This window comes from Microcaecilia unicolor, chromosome 3 (assembly GCF_901765095.1).
Source record: "Microcaecilia unicolor chromosome 3, aMicUni1.1, whole genome shotgun sequence".
NCBI classification, from domain to species: Eukaryota; Metazoa; Chordata; class Amphibia; order Gymnophiona; family Siphonopidae; genus Microcaecilia; species Microcaecilia unicolor.
In genome coordinates, this window is record NC_044033.1 from 78,310,528 (window position 1) to 78,336,381 (window position 25,854).

At 43.4% G+C, this 25,854-nt stretch overlaps 1 protein-coding gene across 1 annotated transcript in view; it reads left to right on the forward strand.

Moving 5' to 3' along the window:
- Window positions 1-25,854, forward strand: part of KCNH1 (potassium voltage-gated channel subfamily H member 1) — a 573,175-nt gene that overhangs the window by 349,151 nt on the left and 198,170 nt on the right. The window contains exon 10 of the mRNA XM_030196093.1: window positions 2,444-2,640. Coding sequence (XP_030051953.1) covers window positions 2,444-2,640 — 197 coding nt within the window. The remainder of the gene's footprint in view (window positions 1-2,443; window positions 2,641-25,854) is intronic.

Below are 25,854 nucleotides of genomic sequence, written 5' to 3' on the forward strand. Positions count from 1 at the left end.
GTCTGATAGATCCTATCATGACTCTACTGATCTGTTGAATAGAAGTTTGAGAAATTGTTAGGAAGTAGAGCATTTTTGAGTTTGAGATATAACGTGGCTCCCTTCATTATTTAATTGAATATAACGCCTTCATTTTTGTTCATATATTCCTATGGGCATCTCTAGCATTTAGCGTGCGCTAAAAACGCTACCACGCCTTTGTAAAAGACCCCCTTAGAGTGCTAAACTGTAACTTATTTTCTTTTCAAATCACCGTTGGGTCCTGAAGATGGTCTGCTTCTGCGGTGAAAGATGGTCTTTAATTTTCCTTATGGATTGCCTGATATGACTCTATGCTCTATTTGAATAATGACTGACTAAAATACTGTAGTAATTAGATGCATGTTCTGTGTGTTTGTTCTTTCCTGTATGCAAGTGGCATTCCTTTCTGTTTCTATAAATGTTATTGTATTTGTAAACCACCGCAATTTGCTTGCAAGGCAGGTGGTATATTAAACTAATAAACGATAAACTGTGCAAATGTGTGACCTTCCTCTAAGCAATGAGTCACGATTGATGCCCTTCGATTTTCATGTTGCAGGTAACTCTTATGTTCTATGAGCACTTTCTTTTATAAAGCAGGCATATGTGTGCATACTCAGTTCCACTTCCTCTCACAATGACCCTGACAGGAGGTGGCTCCCTGTGCAAAAAAAAACTTGCTCCAGAGAAGTTGAAACTCCTTGTCAAAGAGATCACTCAGCACTCCCATGTACTCTACTGAGGAGCAGGTAACAGAATCAACTCATCAGTGGCGATCCTTGGTCGGCTGCCACTTGGGACAGATCACCGCTGCGTGCACACCCCCCCCCCCCCCCCCGGGTGCAGCATAACATCCCCGGAGTGCAGCATCATCCTCTCCCCCCGGTGCATCACCTCCAAGCCCCTCCCTGAGTGCATTCTTCTTACCTGCTGGGGTGCTGGGTCAGCCTCGTGGCTGTCGGTTCCACCGGTTCCCTGCTTCTTCTGTCCACGAACAGGAAGTAACAGCAGAGGGAACAAGGAACTGGCGGAGCCGACAATTGCGTGGCTGCTCCCTGCACCCCCCCGCCCCCCACTGCCCCGCCCTTGGTACGCCGCTGCAACTCATAACAGAGGATCTCATTGTGGTGCTGCGTTTGCCTCCAACTATGTATCATGACAAGCATGACACTGAGGATTTAGAGAAGAAATGGCTCAACATCGGTGGCAAGGCTAGGAAGAAGATGGCAGCATGCACCCAGGAAGGTCCTTGCAGCATTATTTCCCTAACCTCCATTGTGTGGCTGGTGCTTTTCACATGTGATGATGATGATACAATAGCTGGCGTGAGCCAATGTGTCTTCTTGAGAGGAACTTTGAGCCTTACTCTTGGATGCCCCTATCATTTCCCCTCATGGTGCTGCTGAGGACCCTAATTGCTGTTTGGGAACCACAAATTCCACCCCACCCACCACCCTTGACCGTCTATAGCCATAACAGGCCCGATATTCAAAGGAGTGGCTCCTGCCTGGTTACTTTGCACTGGTCAGCCCGACCGCTAATAGTTAGCGACACTTAACTGGACAGTGGTGCTGAATATTAACACTGACCATCATGGCTCTGTTCAGTTACTAGTCTTAGAGGCTGAAGGTTTAACAGTGTTTGTATATCTTATATTCTATATATTATTATTATTGTATCCCTAATCCATAAAATTGCAAAAGGAGGAAAAAAAGACCTTAAATGTCCCAGCAAGGCAGCAAGCTATAAAAATCTTTATGCCAGCATATATTGGACTCCAGTCATATCATTGATCTAAAAAAAAACCTCCTTGCAAAATTTCTGTTATCAATGTTTTCTGTTTTTTAAATTTTCTATTATATATTATGCGCTCAATCTTCTTACAGTCTTTTTGCAATGTATCTTTGTCATATTCTATTTAGATTCACAAAATTTAATATTAAAGCACTTAGCTCTTCATTCTTTCACCAATGGGGCTCTCCGTTTCATTTATGAATAAGCTTTTTCAGGGGACTAAGTGCAAAAATCAATCAAGTAGACTTATTTAAAGCTGGTGCCAGACTTCAAATATGGCGCTTACTGGCTCTCTCACACTGGATTACCAGATTAGCGAAGGTTGGATAATCGAGACTATACTGTATATATGAAAGATTATTAACTGCAGAACTGCTCTTAATGTGGCCTACATCTCTTATATAAGGCAGCAAGGCCTGAAGGACGACAGTACAAGGTATTGATTACAACAGTGTCTTTATATTACTGATGTCCTGATTCTGTATAATGCCTTCTATAACATATACATTATCTTTAATTGTAGGGGTATGAACAAATATTGGCTCTTGGGAATCATTGCTGAGATTTTTCAGTTGGTGCCAGAATTTGTTGCCATAGAGTTTCACATTTTGCATCTGTAACTCTTTAGGTAAAGGAGATGTGTTTGGAGATGTGTTTTGGAAGGAGACCACACTCGCCCAGTCCTGTGCTAACGTGAGAGCGCTGACATACTGTGATCTCCATGTCATTAAACGAGATGCCTTACAGAAAGTGCTGGAATTCTATACTGCCTTCTCTCACTCTTTCTCCAGAAACTTGATCTTAACGTACAACTTAAGGAAAAGGGTAAGAACACACTTCATCTGTTCCCGAAACCAACTGCGGAAATAACCCTCTAAAAGCATTACTTAATTGATTTATGGCTTGTATCTCATCATTTTAGCTTGTTCTCCTTTTAAACGTTTATTTTATCTACGGGTTGTCTATATGCTATTTTTCAACAGTAAAAGTTAAATGTCAGACAGTTAAATTGTATTTTATAGCACAAAGGCACAAATAACAAGTTTATCCACTGGAGTGAATGATTCACTCTATTATGAGTCCGTTTCCTTTTTGCACTTATAAAATAATCAGTTTGGAAGGGAAGGATGCTAGTGCATTTAAATGTTTAATTCAGCATTCATCTGTTGTGCTGTGCCTAAAAAACAATGGCAGTGTATGATTTTGTCTTGAATCTGTTTCTTTTTACCAGAACTATCTAGTTTGCTGTTATGTAGGTGCAGCTAAAAAATTGTAGATTTACTAGAAATCCCAGATAATGGAGTGGTTTTTTCCCCCCATTATGTATAGCTGTGTACTGCAAACTGCAATTAACCTTGTGTAGTCGATTGAAATTGCTGATGCATTTTGACTGTGGTGCATGGTGATGATGCTCTCTGTCATGTAAGAAAAGGTGTCCTTTTCTGCAAAATATAACTAACAGTCAGCCTTTCAAATCACTTTCTCATAGCTAGCAGTATTTCTTTAGCTGTGAATCTCTCTGCGAATTACTTTGCTGAAGACTTTATGGAATCGGGCAGTTACTGCATTATTCTGCATTGAGCAAGCATCTTGGGCGATTCAGGCTGCTCTATTTTTAGTAGATCCATGCAAAGATTATAATAATGCAGTGAAGTGAGATGATGACAATACAACAGCAGAGTATTTTCATTCTTCTGCAGTCTTTTGTGAAATTGCCTTACTACCCTGTGTTCATTGGGCACAGAGTTGAATGTTACATTTGGTAGTTAGTTTATTTTATCCTTCATGTACTATGTAACTTTGTAAGTCTAAGGGGCCTTTTTACAAAAGCATGGTAGGCTCTATGCGTGTACAGCATGTGCCAAAACAGAGACTACCACCGGGCTAGCGTGCTCCCCTGGTGGTACTTTCAAATTATTTTTTTTATTTCCAACTGCGCACGGTGTTTTCCGGCAGTTGGCGCGTGCCGACTGGTCACCACACATGTAGCATGTGAGCCCTTACCACTAGGTCAATGGGTGGCGGTAAGGTCTCAGGCCGAAAATGGCCGCAGGCTGGTTTCGATTTTAGCGCGTGTCCATTTTTCAGCCCCTTAATAAAAGGCCTTTTTTCCCCTAGATGCAGTAATAAATGGCCCAGTGCACACTCAAAAGGTGCGCTTGCACTACTGCAGGCCACGTTTTACTGGGGCTTAGTAAAAAGACCCCTGAGTGCTTTGAAAATATGCCTTCATGTTTCCAATGAAAGCATATGGAGGTTATTTTTCAGCAGAATATCTGCCAAATCATTTGAAATGTTCAGTCCAGACATTTCAAATAATTCGCATATTCAGTGCTGAATACACACGTTTGCGCAGATGTTCGGCTAAATATAATTATTTATGGGGATTTATTAACTGCCTTTATGAAGAGAGTCACCCAAGGCGGTGTACAACAGGCACAGTTTAACATAAAATTTATAATTTTGTTAACAGCATATCAATAGTAAAAATGACCAAATACAAAACATAAATACCATAAATGAGATAGACTTGAGAACAGCAAATTAAGACCTAATAATAGGACTACCATGAAACAGTATCAAAAAATAGAATACTACTGTAGTTTAGTTAGTGCTAAGATTTCTGGTGCCGCAATTTTTGGACCTTTATACAATTGCCCCCATTATGGGGGCATTAGAAGGAGGCTTTTTAGACTAGTGAGGAAGCTGCTCAGTGGAAAGCCGGTATCTCATAATGAGGACATTGATCTGAACTTCCGAGCTTCTGAAGTCTTTTACCTCCTCTTAATTTCTCATTATCTTTGTGGTTAGTTAATTGAAAAACAGCTTGCACTTTATAGTGTTGTCGATAATTTTATAAAGGTATTTTTGTATGTACATGATAATATTCCCTGGATTCTATATAGGGTGCCCAGAATTGTGTTCCCAACTTTGGGCTCAAATTAATTAACAAGCCAATCAACATCGGTAATTGGGTGCTAACAACCAACTATTGATGTAAGTACTACACGTAAGTACTTACGTCAGACAGGGGCGGGCCCAGGTCAGGGAAGGAGAGACGTCCTGAAGACTCGGCGGTGATCAGATGTTCTTCTTGCCCATGCAGCGCCTTCACACAGAGGTGAGAGGCGCTGCGCGGGCCCAGTAAGGCGGAGGGGGGCCCGGTGCAGGGGGGAGCGACGGCGACGACCTCAGGGGGGTGGCGGGGCACGGGGGTGGAGGATGGTGGGAGGTGGAGCTGTGGGAGAAAGAAAGAAAGAGAGGAAGGGAGGGGGGCCGGGGCTGCTAAAGTTTGGATTTCTATGCTGCAGGGGGAAGCGGGGAGCAGCAGCGACCTCGGGTGGGGGGGGGGGGGCAAGGCCGTCCATACAGGACGCTCCTGACGAGCGCCTTTGCCCCCTCCCGAAACACACATGTTTGTGTTTTGGGTTTTTTTTTTTTTTTGTTTTGACGTTTGTGGCATGCGCAGAGCAGCCAGCATAACGCTTGGCTGCTCTGCGCATGCTTTAGGGGCCGATTACTGATGGGGATTACACCAGTTTAATGCATTGTACTTTATAATGCCGCACCGAACATGTGCGACTTGTTTTTTTGGTGCATTCTTCGTTTTTTCAAATTCGTTAAGGACTTTTATGTTTTAGATTTTTTTACGTTTAATTGATGCATCAGGCCCTTAGTCTGTAACTTGCACGAGCAAATTTGCATGCTAGTGGCAAGTTAGGCTTTACAACTTTCTAGAATTAGGAGGATAGTATGTCTTCAACATGTGGGCATACACATAGACAGAGTCTGGGTGGAATATGAACAGGATTTAGTATTTACTAGTAAATCATGTCATGTATTTAGGAGTAAACAGCAAAAAGAAGCACCAGGAGCCTTCAAAATCAGGATGCAATTCCTTTAATCATATAACTTAGACATCAATTCTTTCCAACAATGACCCAAAACAGGCCGTGTTTTGGCGCACAGCATCTGCATCAGGGGTCAAAAAAGTTGTGACATCAAAGAAGCCACGAAACCTACTCCTTCTTGCTCTAGTTCATGAGTCAAGGGATTGCCATTGTTCGAAGTCTGCTGAGCGATCAAGTATATTTCAATGGTGTTGAGCAGGACAATACATTCAACTTGTCATCTTCAAAGGAGTAAGTTTCGTGACCTCTTTGATGTCACCACTTTTTTGACCCCTGATGCAGGCGAAATACGGCTCGTGTCGGGTCACTGTTGAAAAGAGTTTAAGTCTAAGTTACATGATTAAAGGAATTGCGTCCCGATTTTGAAGGCTCCTGGTGCTTCTTTTTGGTGTTTGGACTTTGTTCTGTACTTTGGACCCTCTCTGTGCTGTTATGTATTTAAGAGCAGCCACCATCACACAACAATAACTGATATACCAGTAGGCATACTCTACCGACCCTACTTAAATACCTGAACCCAGCAACAAGACATAACCAATAAATGTAATGGACATAACGTAACTCTTCCTTTATATGATTCCCTAATATGTTTGTTTGTTCCACATGAACCCTATTCCACCATAACATCACTGTGTAACTGTTTATACCAGAATTGGCAAACGCCTCTACGGTACTATTGTAAGCCACATTGAGCCTGCAAATAGGTGGGAAAATGTGGGATACAAATGTAACAAATAAATAAATAGATAGATATACCCAGTGGCGTCGCGAGGGCAGCTGACACCCGGGGAGGGTCGCCGCTGCGCACCCCCCCCGGGTGCAGTGCGACGCACCCTCCCCCCTCCGTAGCGCAACACCCCCCCGCCCCGCCCGCGAGAACATACCTGGAAGGCGGTGAGGAGCGGGTGGGAGGGCCAATCCGCCGAGAGCACCCGCTGGGGAGTGTCGGCGCCTCGCTGGTTCCTTGCTCTCGCCCGGAACAGGAAGTAAGTTACCTGTTCTTCTGGGGCAGAGAGAGCAAGGAACCAGCGAGGCGCCAACACCCCCCAGCGGCGTGCACCCGGGGCGGACCGCCCCACCGCACCCCCCCTTCCTACGCCACTGGATATACCAAATTAGTTCAATGTATTAATTGATAGAATTGTTGCTTACACTTATTTATTTATTTATTTATTTATTTGCTACCTTTGTATCCCACATTATCCCACTTATTTGCAGGCTCAATGTGGCTTACATAATACCATGAGGCCTCAAGGATTTGAATTTCATAAGTTTCCAAGGTAAAACTTGGTCTACCTGCATTAAGTTTCTGCTGCAAGTATATGAGTGTGAAGTTATTTATGTTGACCATCAGTGAGAACCAAATACAGTGGATCAAATGTAAGATGTATTTGTTCACAGTTTGCACTATGAAAAATAAGCCAGAAAGATAGGTGTATATCATGACTAAAAAATAAAATCTGGTTATTGCACGTTACAATCTTTTATAAACTTTGATGTTTCAGATCCATTTCAATCTAGTCATGTGGCAGCAATCTTTTGCAGATGCTGCAAAGAATTTATTCTGAACATTGTTCCTGAGAGTTAATGGGTTTACATAATTGCGATTAATAAGTGCACATTGTGTAGTTTTTGGTCTCAATTACTTGTGACTTTAAAATATAAGGACAAAAATATGGTTGCTTCATTTCAGTGCTGTGCCAGAATTAACCAGTAAAAGCTTTGTGTTCTTCTCTGTCAGGAGCATTGGAAAGTATAATTTGCATATGACATTCATACCATAAATTAAATATGACCTTTGCATTGCCTCTATATGTTTTGCTCTAACACTTATACATAGGTAGGAGGGCAGTTTAAATGTAGTTGGGTTAGAAGTCATATTAAAACATTGCCCTAATCCAGTGGTCCCCAAACCTGGTCCTGGAGGCACCCCAGCCAGTCAGGTTTTCATGGTATCCACAATGAATATTCATGAAAGAGATTTGCATGCATTGCCTCATTGGTATGCAAATCTCTCTCATGAATATTCATTGTGGATATCCTGAAAACCTGACTGGCTGGGGTGCCTCCAGGACCAGGTTTGGGAACCACTGCCCTAATCTAAGGCCTCTTTGATCATACAGCTCTTAAATGATACTATGGACTAACATATATTGCTAGCAAAGAATCCAGTATGTTACTATTTCCAAATCATTCTCAGATAGAAGCGCTTCTCTCTGTATTCCTATTTCCACTCTTCTTCCCTCTGAAGGCAGTCATTGCTAGGCTACTCAAGAACTTTAAGGACTCCCAGAATCTTCAAGAGATCTAAATTGAAAACTGTAGCAGCATGAGTGAGGGTGTGGGTGCAGAGCCTTATCAGACACAGCAAGTGAGAAAGGTGAAAGTAAAACAAGCACTTAATATTCAAAAGAATGTAAAGCCTGTTCCCTTCACAAGCATGATAAATTTAAGAATAAGTGTCTCTTGGAATGCAATTATAATCTCCCTGCAACCCTGTCGCTAAGAGGGCCTCACAGTCGCAGGGTGCGCTATTCTTTGTCTTCACAGTTAACCAAAGCCAGGCCTGACTGCGACCTGGCCTCAAGGATTAGAATTTCATAGGTTTCCAAGGTAAAACTTGGTCTACCTGCATTAAGCTTCTGCTGCAAAAGTGTAATGGTCTTTTTAATACTATACAGCCAAACTCCATTATATTTGCCTAAATTAGTAATGTTTCCAACATTGCATGGCCATGCAATGACTAGGCAACAAATGCTAGACAGTATTCCAGACCCAAAAACATTAGCTATAGATCCATCTGTTGCAGACAGTGGGTTTACCAGGCAGCAAAAATATAAAACTCTCTTTATGTAGGTATAAAGGGAATTTAGGATTACAAAAAATTTTTCAAAAATTACTCAAGAACTATTTCAGCAATATGTTGTATCTTATCATTAATTGTTATGCTTATTGTTTAATCTTGTAATTCCCAGAAATGTCTTGTTCATGGTATACAAGAGCTTTTATGTAATGTAATGCAATGTCTGTGGTGAAGGCAAATGCTGGAAGGTTCCTCTTCTCTTCCCTGGGCATTCCTGGTCTGCCTGTGCTCAATAGTTTTTATCTGACTGCCTGAACCATGCCCTCCCTGCTCTGTCTTGACTGAGGTGTGTGCTATCTGTTCTGTATTGCAGGATTTATGGTGGCTTTCTGTGGGAACTTCCTCTACATCCCTATCACAAAATCCCGTTGTGCTTCTACACCACTCCATCCAGGGCTGCAGTAAGATATATGCAGCTGGTGCAGCTACAGAAAGCACAAGGGAGGCAGAGGTTCCAAAACTGAGCCCCATCCATTGCCTCCCATGCTTTGCAATGACATAGTAGGAGCACTAGGGGACGTGTAGCATAGGGCTTATTTCTGGATTGGGATACTACTAAGCCAATCCTCTTTTCAGAGTTATACAACACATGAAAGGAATCTCGGGATCAGCTGCCTCTCCCTAAGTACCTCAACTCTTTCTTCAATTTCAGAGAAAAGGTTCAAGGAAGCAATACGATTTGAAGCCCAAGTGGCAGTGTGTGAATCGGGGTGAAGAGGGAGGGGGAAAGAGGAAGGCATAATCTACTCCTTGCCGCACTATCCTCATTTGGCTTCCAGGGCTCTGTCCTCTCCTGGTTCTCCTCTTATCTCTCCCACCGTACCTTCAGAGTACATTCTCATGGATCTTCCTCTACCTCATCCCGCTCTCTGTTGGTGTTCCTCAGGGATCTGTCCTTGGACCCCTTCTTTTCTCAATCTACACCTCTTTCCTGGGCTCGCTGATCTCATCTCATGGTTTCCAATATCATCTTTATGCTGATGACACCCAGCTTTATCTCTCCACACCTGACATCACTGCGGATACCCAGGCCAAAGTATCGGCCTGCTTATCCGACAGTGCTGCCTGGATGTCCAACCGCCACCTGAAACTGAACATGGCCAAGACCGAACTCATTGTCTTTCCACCCAAACCCACTTCTCCTCTCCCTCCACTCTCTATTTCAGTCGATAACACCCTCATCCTCCCCGTCTCATCTGCCCACAACCTCGGAGTCATCTTCGACTCCTCCCTCTCCTTCTCTGCGCATATCCAGCAGACAGCCAAGACCTGTCGCTTCTTTCTGTATAACATCAGCAAAATTCGCCCTTTCCTCTCTGAGCACACCACCCGTACTCTCATCCACTCTCTCATTACCTCTCACCTTGACTACTGCAACCTACTCCTCACTGGCCTCCCACTTAACCATCTATCCCCCCTTCAATCCGTTCAGAACTCTGCTGAACGTCTTATCTTCCGCCTAGACTGATATGCTCATATCACCCCTCTCCTCAAGTCACTTCACTGGCTTCCGATCAGGTACCGTATACAATTCAAGCTTCTCTTATTAACCTACAAATGCACTCAATCTGCAGCCCCTCATTCCCTCTCTACCCTCATCTCCCCTTACGCTCCTACCCGTAACCTCTGCTCACAAGACAAATCCCTCCTCTCAGTACCCTTCTCCACCACCGCCAACTCCAGGCTCCACCCTTTCTGCCTTGCCTCACCCTATGCTTGGAATAAACTCCCTGAGCCCATACGCCAAGCCCCCTCCCTGCCCATCTTCAAATCCTTGCTCAAAGCCCACCTCTTCAATGTTGCTTTCGGCACCCTCAATAAAGTTAGGACAGCAATTTTTCTGTCCTAACTTTATCCAGATCATTATCTACATAGTAGTATGTCTATTGCTGTTGTCTTGATAACTCCCAGCTCGACTTTCTATCTGTCCACGCACTGTCCCAGCATTATGCCCTGGATTCTATACAAAAGTGCATGTAATTTGATACATAGGGGTGAATTCTATATATGGCACTGAAACAATTGTCACAAAAAATGGTATTCTATAAGTTAGGCATGGTTTATAGAACAGCATTTATGCCCGGGAATCAGGCCTAACTTTAGGCATGGACATTTGCACTAACTGAATCCTGGTGCAAATTTTCACACCTAAATGAAGCGCATTTCCCCTTTATTCTATAACTACGCACATTAATAATAGGAACACCTGTTATGCCTATGACCCTTACATTTCCTCACCCCCATTTTGAACTTGCGCCTAAATTTATGCATGTATAGTCCAATTAAATCTAATTAGTGCCATTAATTGCTTAACAAGGCAATTATCAGCACTAATTAGCTTGTTATTCAATTAAATTGCACACACACAAATTGGGCACGCTGCCTAATTTGTGCATGTAATTTTTAGTGACTTTTATAGAATTTGGGAGGTTAGCGCCCAAAATTATGTGCTCTGTTATAGAATAAGGGCCATATGCATGTGTAAATTAATGCAATAATTGGTGTTAATTGACACCAATTTGATTTGGAATTGTGTGTGCCTAATCTATAACCCAGGCGTGGAAATTCAAGGGTGTGCTTCAAAGGGGGCATTGATGTGGGAGGCTATGAGCAGGTTAGGGACATGCCCAGAATTTGTAGTTACCATATACCTGCATTTACATGTGCATTTGGTACATTTATACTAGCCTGGCGTGAGGGCGGCTAAATGGTCGCACATAAATGCAGACATTGTTGCTATTCTGTAATGGAAAGTATGTGTGCACTTTCCTTCAGAATAACTGCTTAGTATGCACTCTCCCAGTGCAAAAGTGTGGGCGCCCCACACAGAATCTACCCCTATCTGGATAGCGTCAAGTTGGTTTGTAATGACATTGAGCAGCACTATCCAGATATCCACAGCTGACTCTGGCTAAGCCATTTATCTTGATAAATTACTTTGAATGTTGGCATGTATTTCCAATTTTACAATGGAAATACATATAGGGGTTGATATCAATTGGAGTTAACTGGACAGGACTGGCTCCTGCCCGGTTAACTCCCGATAGCTGGGGCCCAATATGATAGTTCAGCAACACTTAACTGGATAGTGCCACTGGATATCATGACTGACTGCTTTGATATTTAAAAAGTTATCTTTCTATCTTAAGAACCAAACTCATTTTTGTATTCATGGCTCTAGCACAGTGGTTCTGAACCAGTGTGTCAAGACACATGGTGTGTGACTTAGAGCTGGGAAGGCAAGTGTGTCACCAAAACAGTCGTAGACAGGGAACCCATACTTTCCTTAACCATTGTGTGCGCTTGTAGGCTAGGGAGAACATAGAGCCATGGAGTCAGGTACTTGATATCCTAATAACCAGTTCCTATTTATGCTTTCTCACCACCTCCAGTGATCACTGCTGCCACCAGTCCAAGCTGGAAATGTTCAGGTCTACTGCCCCTCCTCCTGGCATTCATCACCATTGCATCCCACACCGATCAGTGCTGCCATCATCATCAATACTCTTATCATCCCAGACTGAAAATGTATTTTGCTTCCTTCCCTGTGGCTGCCAACACCATTGCCAGTCTGGCTGAGAAATGTGGTGCCCTGCTCCCTCCCCTACGGCTGTAATCATTATAGGCATTGCTATGGGGCAACAAGTGTGACCCTAAATAACTGCTTTGTCACCCCTTTGCCATGCCAACAAGAACCAGAATATAAACTGCACATTTCAATCCAGCATCTCCCCCTCTCTTTCAAGCCCCCCTTCTCCCCAACTACCTTAGAACTTGTTTTCCCCCTAGAGGTCGCTGGCAGTGGTAGTGAATCACATTTGTTGCCTGCAATCTTTCTTAGCATCTTCTCTCTGTGATTCCCACCCTCATGCAACTTCCTGTTTCCATGCTAGTGAGATGCCGCAGAAGATCGAAGGCATCAAGGCAGTCCATAGGCAGCATATGGACTCACTGGCACCCCGACTGACATACTGTAAAAAAAAAAAAGTCAAAAGTTTTTGAAGTTGTTTTTTTCGGGGTGGGAGGTGGTTAGTGACCACTGGGGAAGTCAGGGGAGGTCATCCCCGATTTCCTCCGGTGGTCATCTGGTCAGTTCGGGCACCTTTTTGATGCTTGGTCATAAAAAAAATAGACCAAGTAGAGTTGGCCAAATGCTCGTGAGGGACGCCCTTCTTTTTTCCATTATCGGCCGAGGACGCCCATCTGTTAACCACGCCCTCGTCCTGCCTTCAGTACACTGCCGACACGCCCCCTTGAACTTTGGTCGTCCCTGCGACGGAAAGCAGATGAGGATGCCCAAAATTGGCTTTCGATTATGCCGATTTGGCCGACCTTAGGAGAAGGACGCCCATCTCCCGATTTGTGTCAGAGGATGGGCGCCCTTCTCCTTCGAAAATAAGCAGGATAGCTTTAATTAATTTTCTGAACATTTGATCATTGACTCGATCAAATTACCTTTTGGATTTGGGATTTTCTTCGGCCAGTAGGATTCATTTTAAATGATGATAGTATATTTAGCTACTGCTGCAAAATTATGGAATAATATTCCAATATATATTAGGCGCATGGGATCTTATCATCTTTTTAGACGTTCTCTGAAGACTCATCTGTTTTTGTAGGGCTTGTAAATCTTTTTATTAGTTCTGATCTTAGTGTTTCTGTAACCTGCTTTGATTTCAATTTTGGATTTAGTGGGATATAAGAGCCAAAAATGAAATGAAATGAAACAAGACAGTGGACATTTTCTTAGCAGACTCTTTAGAATGCTATTCTTTGAGAGTTATGTTTGGTAGACCATTTGATGCCAATCAGAATATATGATAGACATGATTGATCTATCCCCTAGATACTACCTTCTTCTTCACCTACCCAACTGTCGAAATATAACATACAAACCTATTTACACAGCCAGCTTCAACTATCTGGGTTCCATATGGTGGAACTCAATACCAAAGATCACAAGAAGCATCACGAGCTATCTACACTTCAGGAAAGAACTGAAAACATACCTCTTTAAAAAATTCTACTATAAATAACTTAGCTATCGATATCCACACCAAATATAAATCATAAATCAACACTACAAGCCCAAACCAAAGTGCACACTTGAACAGTAAATCATCAACAGAAGTATCAATACTAAATATGTAATGTAAGAACAAAATTGTAACAACCAATGAGAACATAATTTGTAAGCCACTTTGAACCAAAACCTGTTTTTGGATAACAGTGGGATAAAAGAATGTAAAAATAAATAAATACATAAATCTAAGGCTTGGTTAAAAAGGATTTTTATGGGCTGGTAATATTGTAGATTTTTTTTAAAATAATTTTTTGAGATTTGTAATCATGCTTGATATCTGTGGGGGGGGGGGGGATTTTAATATGATGATTAATTTTACTGCTGCAAGCTGCCTTGAGTCAATCTTGCTTTGAATAGGCAATGTGTAAATAGAAAAAGTAAACATAATTTCGTATCAAACATATAAATGGCGAGTGTCGTACTCACTCGCAAATGCGCAGTAGAGACCCTCTCTGCCCCGCCCCCGCGTCAATGGGGGCAGAACAGAGAGGGTCTCTACTGCGCATTTGCAAGGGACAAAACCGCCGTCGCTAACGCTCCCCCCACCCTCCATCCGGCCCGGGCCCTCACTCTGCTATTGAAACAGCGAGGGAACGCAGCACACAGCTCTGCTGAGCTGCCGTCCTTCCTTCTTCTTCTCTGCCTGTGTCCCGCCCTTGACGACGTTACATCACACGAGGGCGGGACACAGGCAGAGAAGAAGAAGGAAGGCCGACGGCAGCTCAGCAGAGCTGTGTGCTGCGTTCCCTCGCTGTTTCAATAGCGGAGCGAGGGCCCGGGCCGGATGGAGGGGTGGCGGCGACTCGGGGGGGGGGGGGGGAGCTCGGCGACAGGGGGCCTTGCAGCAGCGACGGGAAGGGCTTTCAACCCCCCCCCCCTTTCCTATACTAGCCCGTTTTTACGGGTTCAATGGCTAGAGATTTCATAATGCTGCTAACTCACCACGGAGATGGTATGGAATGTACAGATGTAAAGGAAGTATGTTTTGGGTGGACCAAAAACTGCGTATTTCTCATTTTACAATGAGCATGCACATATACTCCCTAATTCTATAAAAGTCTCCAAAACTTGCTCAAATCTGGGCAAGCATTTGTATGTGCAATTTAATTAAACAATGAACTAATTAGCGCCAATAATTGACTCTAACAAGCAATTATTGGCACTAACTAGATTTAATTGGCATTTATGCACAATCTGAAAAAGGTGGCATGGATATGGGAGGGTCATAGGCATAATGGGGTTGTTCCTAAAATTAGCGCATGTTGTTATAAAATAACGGGGATATGCACCTAATGTAGGCATTTACATTTGCACCACGTTCCAGTTGGTGCAAATGGCTGCACCTAAAGTTATGTGTGAAACCAAGGTGTAAGTGCTATTCTAAACCACGCCTACCTTTAAGCGCAGTTTATAAAATAGCACTTTTTTAGGCACCATATATAGAATCATAATGGGGGTAATTCTCTATAGATTGCCTAATGTTAGGCGCAAGGATCATGCATGCTTGCACATTACTGTTAGGGATCCTTTTACAAAGACATGCTAGCATTTTTAGTGTGTGCTAAATGCTAGAGACGCCCAAAGGAATATATGGGTGTCTCTAGCATTTAGCGCACACATATTTAACACACAAGCTAAAAACACTAGCCTGCCTATGAAAAAGGACCCGTGGAGGGGCATAATAGAATGGGACACCCAAGTTTTCCTGAGGGCGTCCTCGCAGGACGTCCCTGCGAAGGGACGGGGAAACCCGTATTATCAAAACAAGATGGGCGGCCATCTTTTGTTTCGATGATACGGTCGGGGATGCCCAAATCTCAACATTTAGGTCGACCTTAGAGATGGTCAACATAAATGTTGAGATGGTCGACCTTAGAGATGGTCATCCCTGGTTTTCGGCGATAATGGAAACCGAGGACGCCCATCTCAAAAACGACCAAATCCAACTCATTGGGTCATGGGAGGAGCCACCATTCATAGTGCACTGGTTCCCCTGACATGCCAGGACACCAACTGGGCACCTTAGGGGGCACTGCAGTGGACTAACTGATGCACTAACTAAAAGGAAAAAGCCCTTCCCTTACCGATCCCTTAGCGATTCGGAAAGGAATGGGCATGCAAGAAGGAAATCACATGCAAATGAGCTGCTCACTGTTAGCTCATTTGCACACGATTTCCTTCCTAAGGAGGGAAAGCCAGTGCAGAGCAGCCAAGCATTATGTGTGGTTGCTCTGTGCATACCAAAGACAGCTTCATACATGCAGACAAGCTGCATGCATAATAGCCATCTACAACCTTAAATAAATTGCCATCTACAACCTTAGAAAAATGCAAGTCCAGGTGAAAACGTCCAAGTGCTTGTCAGGGACATCTTTTTTTTAGAGTATGGGTGAAGGATGTCCTTTGCTATGCCTCCATCCCTGTGACAGCAGTTGAGGATGTCCAAAATGTGAATGTTTCTGTGAGAAGGATGTCCATGCCTGGATGTTTCTGTGAGAAGGATGTCCATGCCTTTGCTGTACCTCTGACACCCCCTTTATTTATTTGGATTTTGGATCACAAGTAGTAGCAGTGGGATTTGAACTGGCCACCTCTGGATTGCAAGACCAGCACTTTAATCACTAGGCCACTCCTCCACTCCACTCCCTTGAAATTTGGCCATCCCTGTGGGAGGGGGGGGGGCAGTTCAGGACATCCAAAATGTTTGAAAGAATGATGTCCACGCCTTTGCTATGCCTCCACTGACACACACATACCTCCCCCCCCCCCCCCCCCCCCCCCCCAGGGACCTGCATACTGCTGCGATGGACCTGAGTATGACATTTCAGGCTGGCAAAAAAAGTTTTTAAAGTTGTTTTTTTCAGGGTGGGAGGTGGTTAGTCACCACTGGGGCAGTCAGGGGAGGTCATCCCCGATTCCCTCCGGTGGTCATCTGGTCAGTTCGGGCACCTTTTTGAGGCTTCGTCGTAACAAAAAATGGACCAAGTAAAGTGGCCCAAGTGCTCATCAGGGATGCCCTTCGTTTTTCCATTATCGCTCAAGGATGCCTATCTGTTAGGCACGCCCCTGTCCCACCTTCACTACACCTCAGACATGCCCCCGGGAACTTTGGTCGTCTCCGCAACGGAAAGCAGTTGGGGATGCTCAAAATCGGCTTTTGATTATACTGATTTGGGCGACCCTGAGAGAAGGACGCCCATCTCCCGATTGTGTCGAAAGATGGGCGCCCTTCTCTTTTGAAAATAAGCCTGTTAGTGTTTTATAACCCATGTATGTAACTGCCTGGCATGCCCCTGACCTGCCCATGCCCTCTCAGGTCCACACCCCCCCCCCCCCCCTTGGAGTTGCATGCTTTGGCATTTGAGCATGCATCTTATAGAATACTGATTAAGGGCAGTTACAAGCATAACTGACAATTAACGACAATTAACACCAATTATAGCAGAGTATTGGTTGTTAAAGCCAATTAGCAGCTAATCAATCTATTAAGTTATGCGTGTAACTGGCGTTACTCTCTAATGCTCACAACTCTGTACACTAGATGGAAATCTGAATGTACAACTTTCTTGAATTAGGGAGATAGTTGAATTTATATTCTTCACTTCTCTCTGTATTTCTATCTTTAGTGGTGTTCGTGACCTGTGTATTCTCAGTGCCATTAATAATTCTATGACCTTCAATTAAATTTAGTATAAAGCTACTTGTCTCACAATCATTTTTTCTGGTAATATAAATCTTCAAAGCTCATCATTCTTATTACTCTGTCAGCTTCCCTGATTTATATTGCCCTGTATTCCTACAGAATGCTTTCTTCACTTGAGTTGTATGTTATAATTGTACTAAAAGAAATCTGATAATGACAAATGCTACCCTGACGTTATCTCTTGTGGTGTTTGATTCAGTTTCTGGTTGCTAACAATGCTCAGATTGGATTCAGGGGACAAGTTAAGATATCAAATGTACCAGCAAAAGGTAAATCCTCTTGGCAACAGAAATTACTAAACAGCCCCCTCTCCCCCACATGCACGACTACCTTCTTCCTTTTGTCACGGGAAATACGATTTTGAAAAGGTTCTACCTGTTTAAAACAGCCTTCTGGAAATCACCCACTTTCATTATAGCCAAATAAATTCAACACTGGCAAATGTTTAGCCACATCGCAAGGAGGCATTCTCAGGCACATGATTTAGTTGGAAGAGGAGTATAGCACACATACATTATGGCTGTTTTTTTAGAAGCTTTATACAAATTTTGGTAAGTGTTTTTTCTGCAACAAGCTAATGGCGTTATCGAGCCGGACTTTTGACTGCACATTTGAAAGGTCTTTTTCAAAACCAGAACATTGCCCTCAAGTAACTCTGTTTTGAACACTTTGTCCATCATTTCCCTGAGACGAAGTACCAAACTCCTGAAGAAGGCACTTGCAGTGCCGAAACAGGGTACCTTGTAGAGTCATCTTTCAATAAACTTAACCTCAAATATTGGATGCCTTCGGTCTGTTTTCGGAAGAGCCTGGTTCTGTTCCCACTCCTACTTTGCTCTTGATAAGTGCAACGCATTCAATTCCAAACACTTTCCAAGCCCATTCTCCACCCCATGCCCTGCCCAGTTCCGTCCCCTTCCAAAAAATTCATAATGCACAACTTACCATGTGCAAACTGTAAAAATACCATGCTGGCTGTTAACACATTTGTGCGTTAGCTGTTGACACCACCAAACCAGATATTAACAGCCTAACACACTTTAGTAAAAGAGCCTTTTAGAGTGGTTAATATCTAAGTCTGTCAAAAATAGTGACATATACGCTTCAGCTATGACATAATAAGGACAATTCTATAACAGGGTGTGTTGTATTAGGCATCCAAAGGACATATGATAGGAGCCTCTTCTATAAAGGAACCCAGTTGCTTACTTTCCTTTGCAGAATACTAGCGTAACTGGGTAATAACACGCCCAACAGCTCATGTACTGTAAGTGCAAGTGCTGCAGATACCTGCGTAACAGTATTCTTGTAAGTTACGCATGTAAGTGTGAATCCCTCCTATGTCCTGCTCGGGCTGTGTCTCTGTGCATGCCCTCTTGCAAATATGCACTATGGGGCATATTTAATAAAGTGCGCTAGGATTTTGCCTTAGTGTGAGTTAACAGTAAAAAGCAATGCACGTACAGTGCAAAGGCTCGACGATAGTGTTGAGGGTGTGTCCAGTAGTTTTCCAGCATTTACCGCACAGACAGGATGCGGTTGCTACTGGTTATCACATGCTAAAACTCATGCTAACTCCTTATATTTGCAGAATAGTGCATGGGCGGCACACTAGGGCATACACATGTGTATACTAGTATTCATACCGGCCGATAGCACTTAACTGGCTAAGCATTAAAAATTGGCCAGTTATCACCACTGAATATCAGCACTCAGCTAAATAGGGGGAAAGCGGTGCACGACTATAAAAAAGACCTGAAGTTGACTAGAAAAAAATATTTTTCTAAACTAACAGGTGTTGACCAATGTAATACTAAGTATTTGTTTCAGATTCTTAATTCTCTTACTGATACTTCTTTATCTCAGTTTCGGAATTCTCAGATTACTCCTACTGCAGATCAACTAGCAGATTATTTTCAGAGTGAAATAAGTAAGCTTCGAATCTTATTGTCTGATTCAATAGCTCAGCTTTTTACTGCATCTAATAAGGATGATATCCCAGTTGATTGAATTTGGTCAAATTTGTCTGTGGTTTAGGGAGTGGTGAGTGGCAATGACCCTGGACCCCGGGAATGGACACCATAGCTGGGAGATCCTCCAGATGCTGGGATTCCTCCTCACTGTCATTCTACCCTGCTACGCTTTCTCTTCCGGGTTGTGGTGGTGCCGACCTCAGGCAGGGCTAAGGGAAACCATGCCAACACTGCTACCGAGAGACTGAAGCTCCAGCAAAACTGAAGCGGTTCTTTTGTTTGTAGGGGCAGGAGCATGAAACTCTTACAGGGTTGCTTGCCAGGAATTGGGTCCTGCCCAACACCGGAGGAAGTTGCCAGAACTTGCCTCTCCTTTTACCTCTTGTGCAACGGGGAAGGATGTCCCAAGAAAGAGGTAAACCCATTCAGAGCTGAGCTCCACTCCGGGTTTATGCAAACAATGCCATCTTGGATCTCAACTCCTCATGTAAACCTTTTTTAAACCCTGTTAAGCTAACTGCTTTTATCACATTCTATGGCAATGAATTTCAGTGTTTAATTACACATTGAGTCAAGAAGTATTTTCTCCAATTTGTTTTAAATTTACTACTTTGTAGCTTCATTGCATGCCCCCTAGTCCTAGTATTTTTGGAAAGAGTGAAAAGGTACTAGGAAATGCGCTTTGCTACTCCAGTTCGATCTTTCAGCAGCTTTCAATTTGATTGATCATGCTATTCTGTTACAAATTTTAGTAAATATTGGTATAACAGGAAATGTTTTACAGTGAATTAAAAACTTTCTAGCAAAAAGGTCATATAGGGTGAAAGTCAGATTCTTTTTCGTCAACCTGGTCGAATCCCTGTGGTGTTCCCCAAGGGTTACCTCTTTCTACTATTTTATTTAACTGCTTCTTATGATCACTGGGGTTTATGCCGGCAAACAATGATTTTACAGCTTATGTGGATGTTATTTCTGTTATTATCCCATTTAATTCCAGCTCTGAAATTGACATTGCATGACCTTACTAGGTAATTGGATGCTTCAACAAAAATTAAAACTTAATTCCACTAAAACTAAGTTTCTATGTATTAATAGCAAATTAGACTCCATTCTGGATTTCATCCACATTGGTCAAATTGAATACAAGCTATTTACTGAAATAAAGATTCTAGGTACCGTATTTTTCGGACTATAAGACGCATCGGACCATAAGACGCACCTAGGTTTTAGAGGAGGGAAATAGGAAAAAAAATTGGACTATAAGACGCACTTTTTCCCTCCACTAAAACCTAGGTGCTCCGGTGCGTCTTGTCCGAATCCCTCCCTCCAAGTTCGGGATCGCCCTCCCTAGGGTTACCTCCCCTCCCCCCGGCCCTGTCACCACCTCTCCCCTTACTCACGCGATCTTCCCTGGTGGTCTAGTGATGTCGGGGCAGGAAAGAGCCCCCTCTTTCCTGCCCAGCGCGCTGCTCTGCATCCTCCTGTATGCTGCCTGTGATGACGGTCTCGGCGAGATTCTAAATGGCCGCCGAGAATTGAAGTCTCGGTGGCCATTTTGAAGCTGCTCAGTACTTGCTCAGATGTTCTTTTCTTCAGACTCATATATGATGTTTAGAAGAAGAAAAGTTAAAACCTTACTGTTTCAGAAATTTATTTTAACATATTTTGATTGTTTTCTTTCTTTCTTTCTTTCTTTCTTTCTTTCTTTCTTTCTTTCTTTCTTTCTTTCTTTCTTTCTTTCTTTCTTTCTTTCTTTCTTTCTTTCTATCACATCCCAGAGGTCTGCTCTGGTTTGTCTTGAATTGTTACCCGCTTTGAACTGCAAGGTATTAGCGGGATATACGCTTGTATGGGATGGGATGATGTGCTGAACAAAGTGCTATTCTGTAAGCTGCATTTAAAGTTAGGCATGGTTTATAGAGTAGCACTTACACCTGGGACTTGTACATAACTTTAGGCATGGCTGTTTCCACCAACTGAAGCATGGTACAAATGTACCTGGCTAAGTTAGCCGCATATCCCTCTTATTCTGTAACAATGCATGTAAATGCTAGGAACGCTCCTGTTCCACTCATGACCCTCCCATTTCTGCACCCCTTTTTTTTTACTTGTGCGTAAAATGTAGGTGCTGATCTCGTACCTAAATTTATGCACGCAAATTCCAATTTAATCTAATTGGGTCCATCCCTTCTATCCATCCCTTCCTCATCCCCCCCCCCCCCCCCCCCCCCCCCACTGGTTATAACAGTATCTTTCCCTGTCTGTCACTTCCTCTCCAGTCAATGTCCAGCAGCACCTCTTTCAGTCTATCCCTTCCACTTCCTTCCTCCCTCCCTGGGTCCAGCAGCACTTCTTGCTTTCCGTCCCTTTCACCTCCCTCCCTGGATCCAGCAGCATCTCTCCCTTTCTGTATCTTCCACCCTCCTCAGGGTCCAGCAGCACCTCTCCCTTTCTGTGCCTTGCACCCCTTCCTCAATAAACATCTTTATTATTACACATCTTCTCAGCCTTTGGAATCCTTGGTTGTCCTCCCACTTTTATTTCATTTTGTTGTTGTCCGTGGGGTGTCTAGAGTTCTCAGTCCTTTGACGGATTTCTTTCCTGGTCTTTTATCTGCTGACATTCACTATGTTACTGTCTTTTACTGTGTAACAGTTATGAAGAATATAATGCTCAAGGTTATTGGGGGAAGGGAAGCTATAACAAACTTCATCTAAGTTAGGCAGAGTTTGGATGATCTGTGACAAGTACTGAATGTAATTTTAAGGGGGTATATTTACTATGCATGCCAGTCAATGTGTCCCAGCTGCCTAGCATTACAGCCATATGCACTAATGACTCATTCAGATTAATTAAACATGATCCTTAAACCAGCTATGTTTTTAAAGTGTATCCTATACGATTAATTAAAAAGCTTCTAAGATCTCTCTCTTGATGTCAAATTAATGAGCATATAACATTTGGATAATGGCTTTCTGAACATTACTTCTGAAAAGAGAGAAATTATAGATACTGTTCTCTGACAGAAACTCTCCATATCCCAGCCATGCTTACTTTTTAAATCTTGTTCTTTACTGCGTTCAGTATTTAACACTGTCCTCAAACCTTTTTAATTTTTATTCTGACATATTTAGAGTCTTTTCTAATTGAACTCTATCAACATTGGAATGGAGGAACAGCCTTGTGTAGGGCTTCTCAACCCTGTCCTGAAGCCATACCTAGCTACTAGATCAATTGAAAGCAAACCTCTCTTATGCATATTCATTGTGATAATCCTGTAAACCCATTTGGTCAGGTGTACCTACAGAAGCAGGTTGAGAAGCGCTGGTCTAGTGGTTAAAGCAGCAGGCTGGCAACCATGGGAGCCTGTTTCAAATCACACTGCTACTCAGTGGCGATCCTAGGTCGGCTGCCACCCGTAACAGATCACCGCTGCGCACCCCTCCCTCGGGTGCAGCGGCGTCCGTCCTCCCAGGGTGCAGCATGACACACACCCCAGCGCAATGACACCCCCCTCCCCGGCGCATCAAGCCCCCCCCCCCCCCCAGGTGCCTTCTTGGCTACTGGAGGGTGCAGAGAGCAGCCGCGCACCTGTTGACTCCACTGGCTCCCTGCTCCCTCTGCCCTGGAACAGGAAGTAACCTGTTCTGGGGCAGAGGGAGCAGGGAACCAGCGGAGCCGACAGGCACGCGGCTGCTCTTTGCACCCTCCAGCAGCGTGCACCCGGGGTGGACTGCCCCCACCGCCCCGCCCTTGGTACACCACTGCTGCTACTCCTTGTGATCTTGGGCAAATCACCTAGGGGTGTCTTTTACAAAGTGATGGTAAGCCCAATACAGCTTACCGCATGCTAAATCTGAACTACCGCTAGCCCAACATGGCCACCGGCGGTAATTCCAGGCCAAGCGCATGCCATTTCTGCCACTCCAGAAATATTTTTATAGTATGACAGTAATCAGGCATCGCCATGCACTGCCCGGTTACCGGCAGGTTATCACGGGAGCCCTTACCGCCACCTCAGTGGGTGGCGGTAAGTGCTCCCTGCCGCATGGCCACTCGGTAAGAGTTATCTTGCAACGTGGCCATTTTTGAGGGGGACCTTTTACCTGCTGCAGTACAAAGGGCTCTGGTGTGTGGGGAAAAACAGCCCCCACCGCTACCGCAGGTCCCATTTTCCTGCAGCTTAGTATAAGAACCCCTTAACCCTTTAATGCCTCAGGTGCAAAATTAGATTGTAAGTCGTCTGGGGACAGGAAATACCTAATCTACCTATATTTCCCCTTCCCATCCCAGTGAAATATTTGATAAGGCAATGGAAGTACATGGAAATAGCTTTAAAACAAATAGGAGGAAATATTTTTTCACTCAAAGAATAGTTAGGCTGTGGAACTCAATGTCAGAGGATATGGTAACAGCAGTTAACGTTTCTGGTTTTAAAATAGGCTTGGACAACTTCCTGCTCTTGAGTTAGACATGGAGGAAGCCACTGCTTGTCCTGGGATTGGTAGCATGAAATGTTGCTACTATTAGGGTTTCTGCCAGGTACTTGTGACCTGAATTGTCCACTATTGGAAAAAGGATACTGGACCACTGGTCTGACACAGTATGGCTAGTCTTATATTCTTATGTAGCAAAATTCTATGGCTCATAGTATCAAAGGCCACAGTAATATCTAAATAAATAATAGCCGCTGCTGAAACATTATCTATACACCATGGTGCTTATTTTCAATGCATATGGAAGTCTCAAAAGGCCAAAATGGACATCCATTTGCTTGAAACATGCGAATCCCAATTTTGAAAAGGCAGAATAGGGACATCCAACACTGCAGAATGTCCAAATAACAAGGGAGGGATGTGTTTTGGGCAACTTTTCAAACTGATTGAGGTGCTAAACCCAGTAGAAATTGCCTCTCCCTGACAGTGGTCAAAATGTTTGCTCAATATTGGGAGTGCTCAAGCACCCACAGAGCTGGCTCCTATGCTTACGTCAGTCATAGAGCAGGACTAAGTGTACAGGTCTAATTGTTGGAGCTTGTATAATTATGGTACAGCCAGAGACCCCCTCCCCCCCACTGGAATGGTGGCAGGCCCAGTCATAGAGCTCAGGCCATTACAGACCTTGGCTGAGTCAGAAATCTGATGGCTGACATAACTGGGAGCTTACTGGAAAAGTATGCCCTAGTTTTTTAGCCCGGATTGAGGCCTAAATAAGCTAAATTAGGAAAAGTTAGGTCAATAGATATGGAAACAAAATGGAGGATTTCAGCACAAAATGGAAGCCGTATCTGTTACAAAGTGGAATTTTCTCTAATGTAAGTTAGAAAAACAAGTTGAGAAATGAGTGAGTCATGCCAGGTGCAAAGAAAATAGGGAACTAGCTGTCCAAGAGGGGAGGGAGACTTTCCTGTGAGCAGGATTGTGGTCAGCCATGGTGTGAGAAAGGAAAGGTGTAGCTGGATGCAGGGTCTTGCTTAAGATTTGTGGTCAAGCCAGCTAGAGACAAAACCATGTTAGCAAGATAAAAGCTACTCATTAGCATGAGCCAATCAGTGACAACCATGACATTAGCATAGATCCAATCAGGTATATCTATTGTCATATTATCCATATCCTGAGGGCACCTATAAAAATCAGGGTATTTCCTGGTTTAAGTTAGAGAGAAGGGTTGCCACTCTCTCTCTCCAAGGGAAACCAATGTGTCCAGCAGAATTGACAAATTACCTAATTGCTTTCCCTTGTAAAACCTTTAATTGGTAAAAGAAATTATAAAAGATTAGGAACTAATTAACACCTGTTTGCAGCTGGATTATTATATTCCTATAATTAATTGATTGTACGTGCCTGTTGTCAATCACTGATTTGACTTGTACCTTGGCAAATAAACTCCTCATTCCAAATGATGATTTGTGGGCTTCACTTAATGATGAAAGGCTGTAAGTATAAATGCTTTTGCTGTATCAGGCTATCTTTCGCTGCATTGTATAACCTGTGACATAAATCCAGTTTGTCATAAGGCTGGTATCTTTTCCTTAGACCTAACATCTCTCTTAGTGGCAATTCCTTTTAGAACTTCACAACTCCTTGATTACCCCAGTACTAGTGCTATTTAGAGATGGAGTCAGATTTAAGGTCACTCCAGCCTTCTTGGGGGTCTCTGAACCCTATATTAAAACAAGCTACATGTATAACTTATAGTATTCTATGCTCATTAGTGTGAGTTCTGTCCAGACTCTGCCTATGTGTACGTCCATCTTTCAAATAGATGCTATGTAAGATATGCACACACATACAGTGGGGGAAATAAGTATTTGATCCCTTGCTGATTTTGTAAGTTTGCCCACTGACAAAGACATGAGCAGCCCATAATTGAAGGGTAGGTTATTGGTAACAGTGAGAGATAGCACATCACAAATTAAATCCGGAAAATCACATTGTGGAAAGTATATGAATTTATTTGCATTCTGCAGAGGGAAATAAGTATTTGATCCCCCACCAACCAGTAAG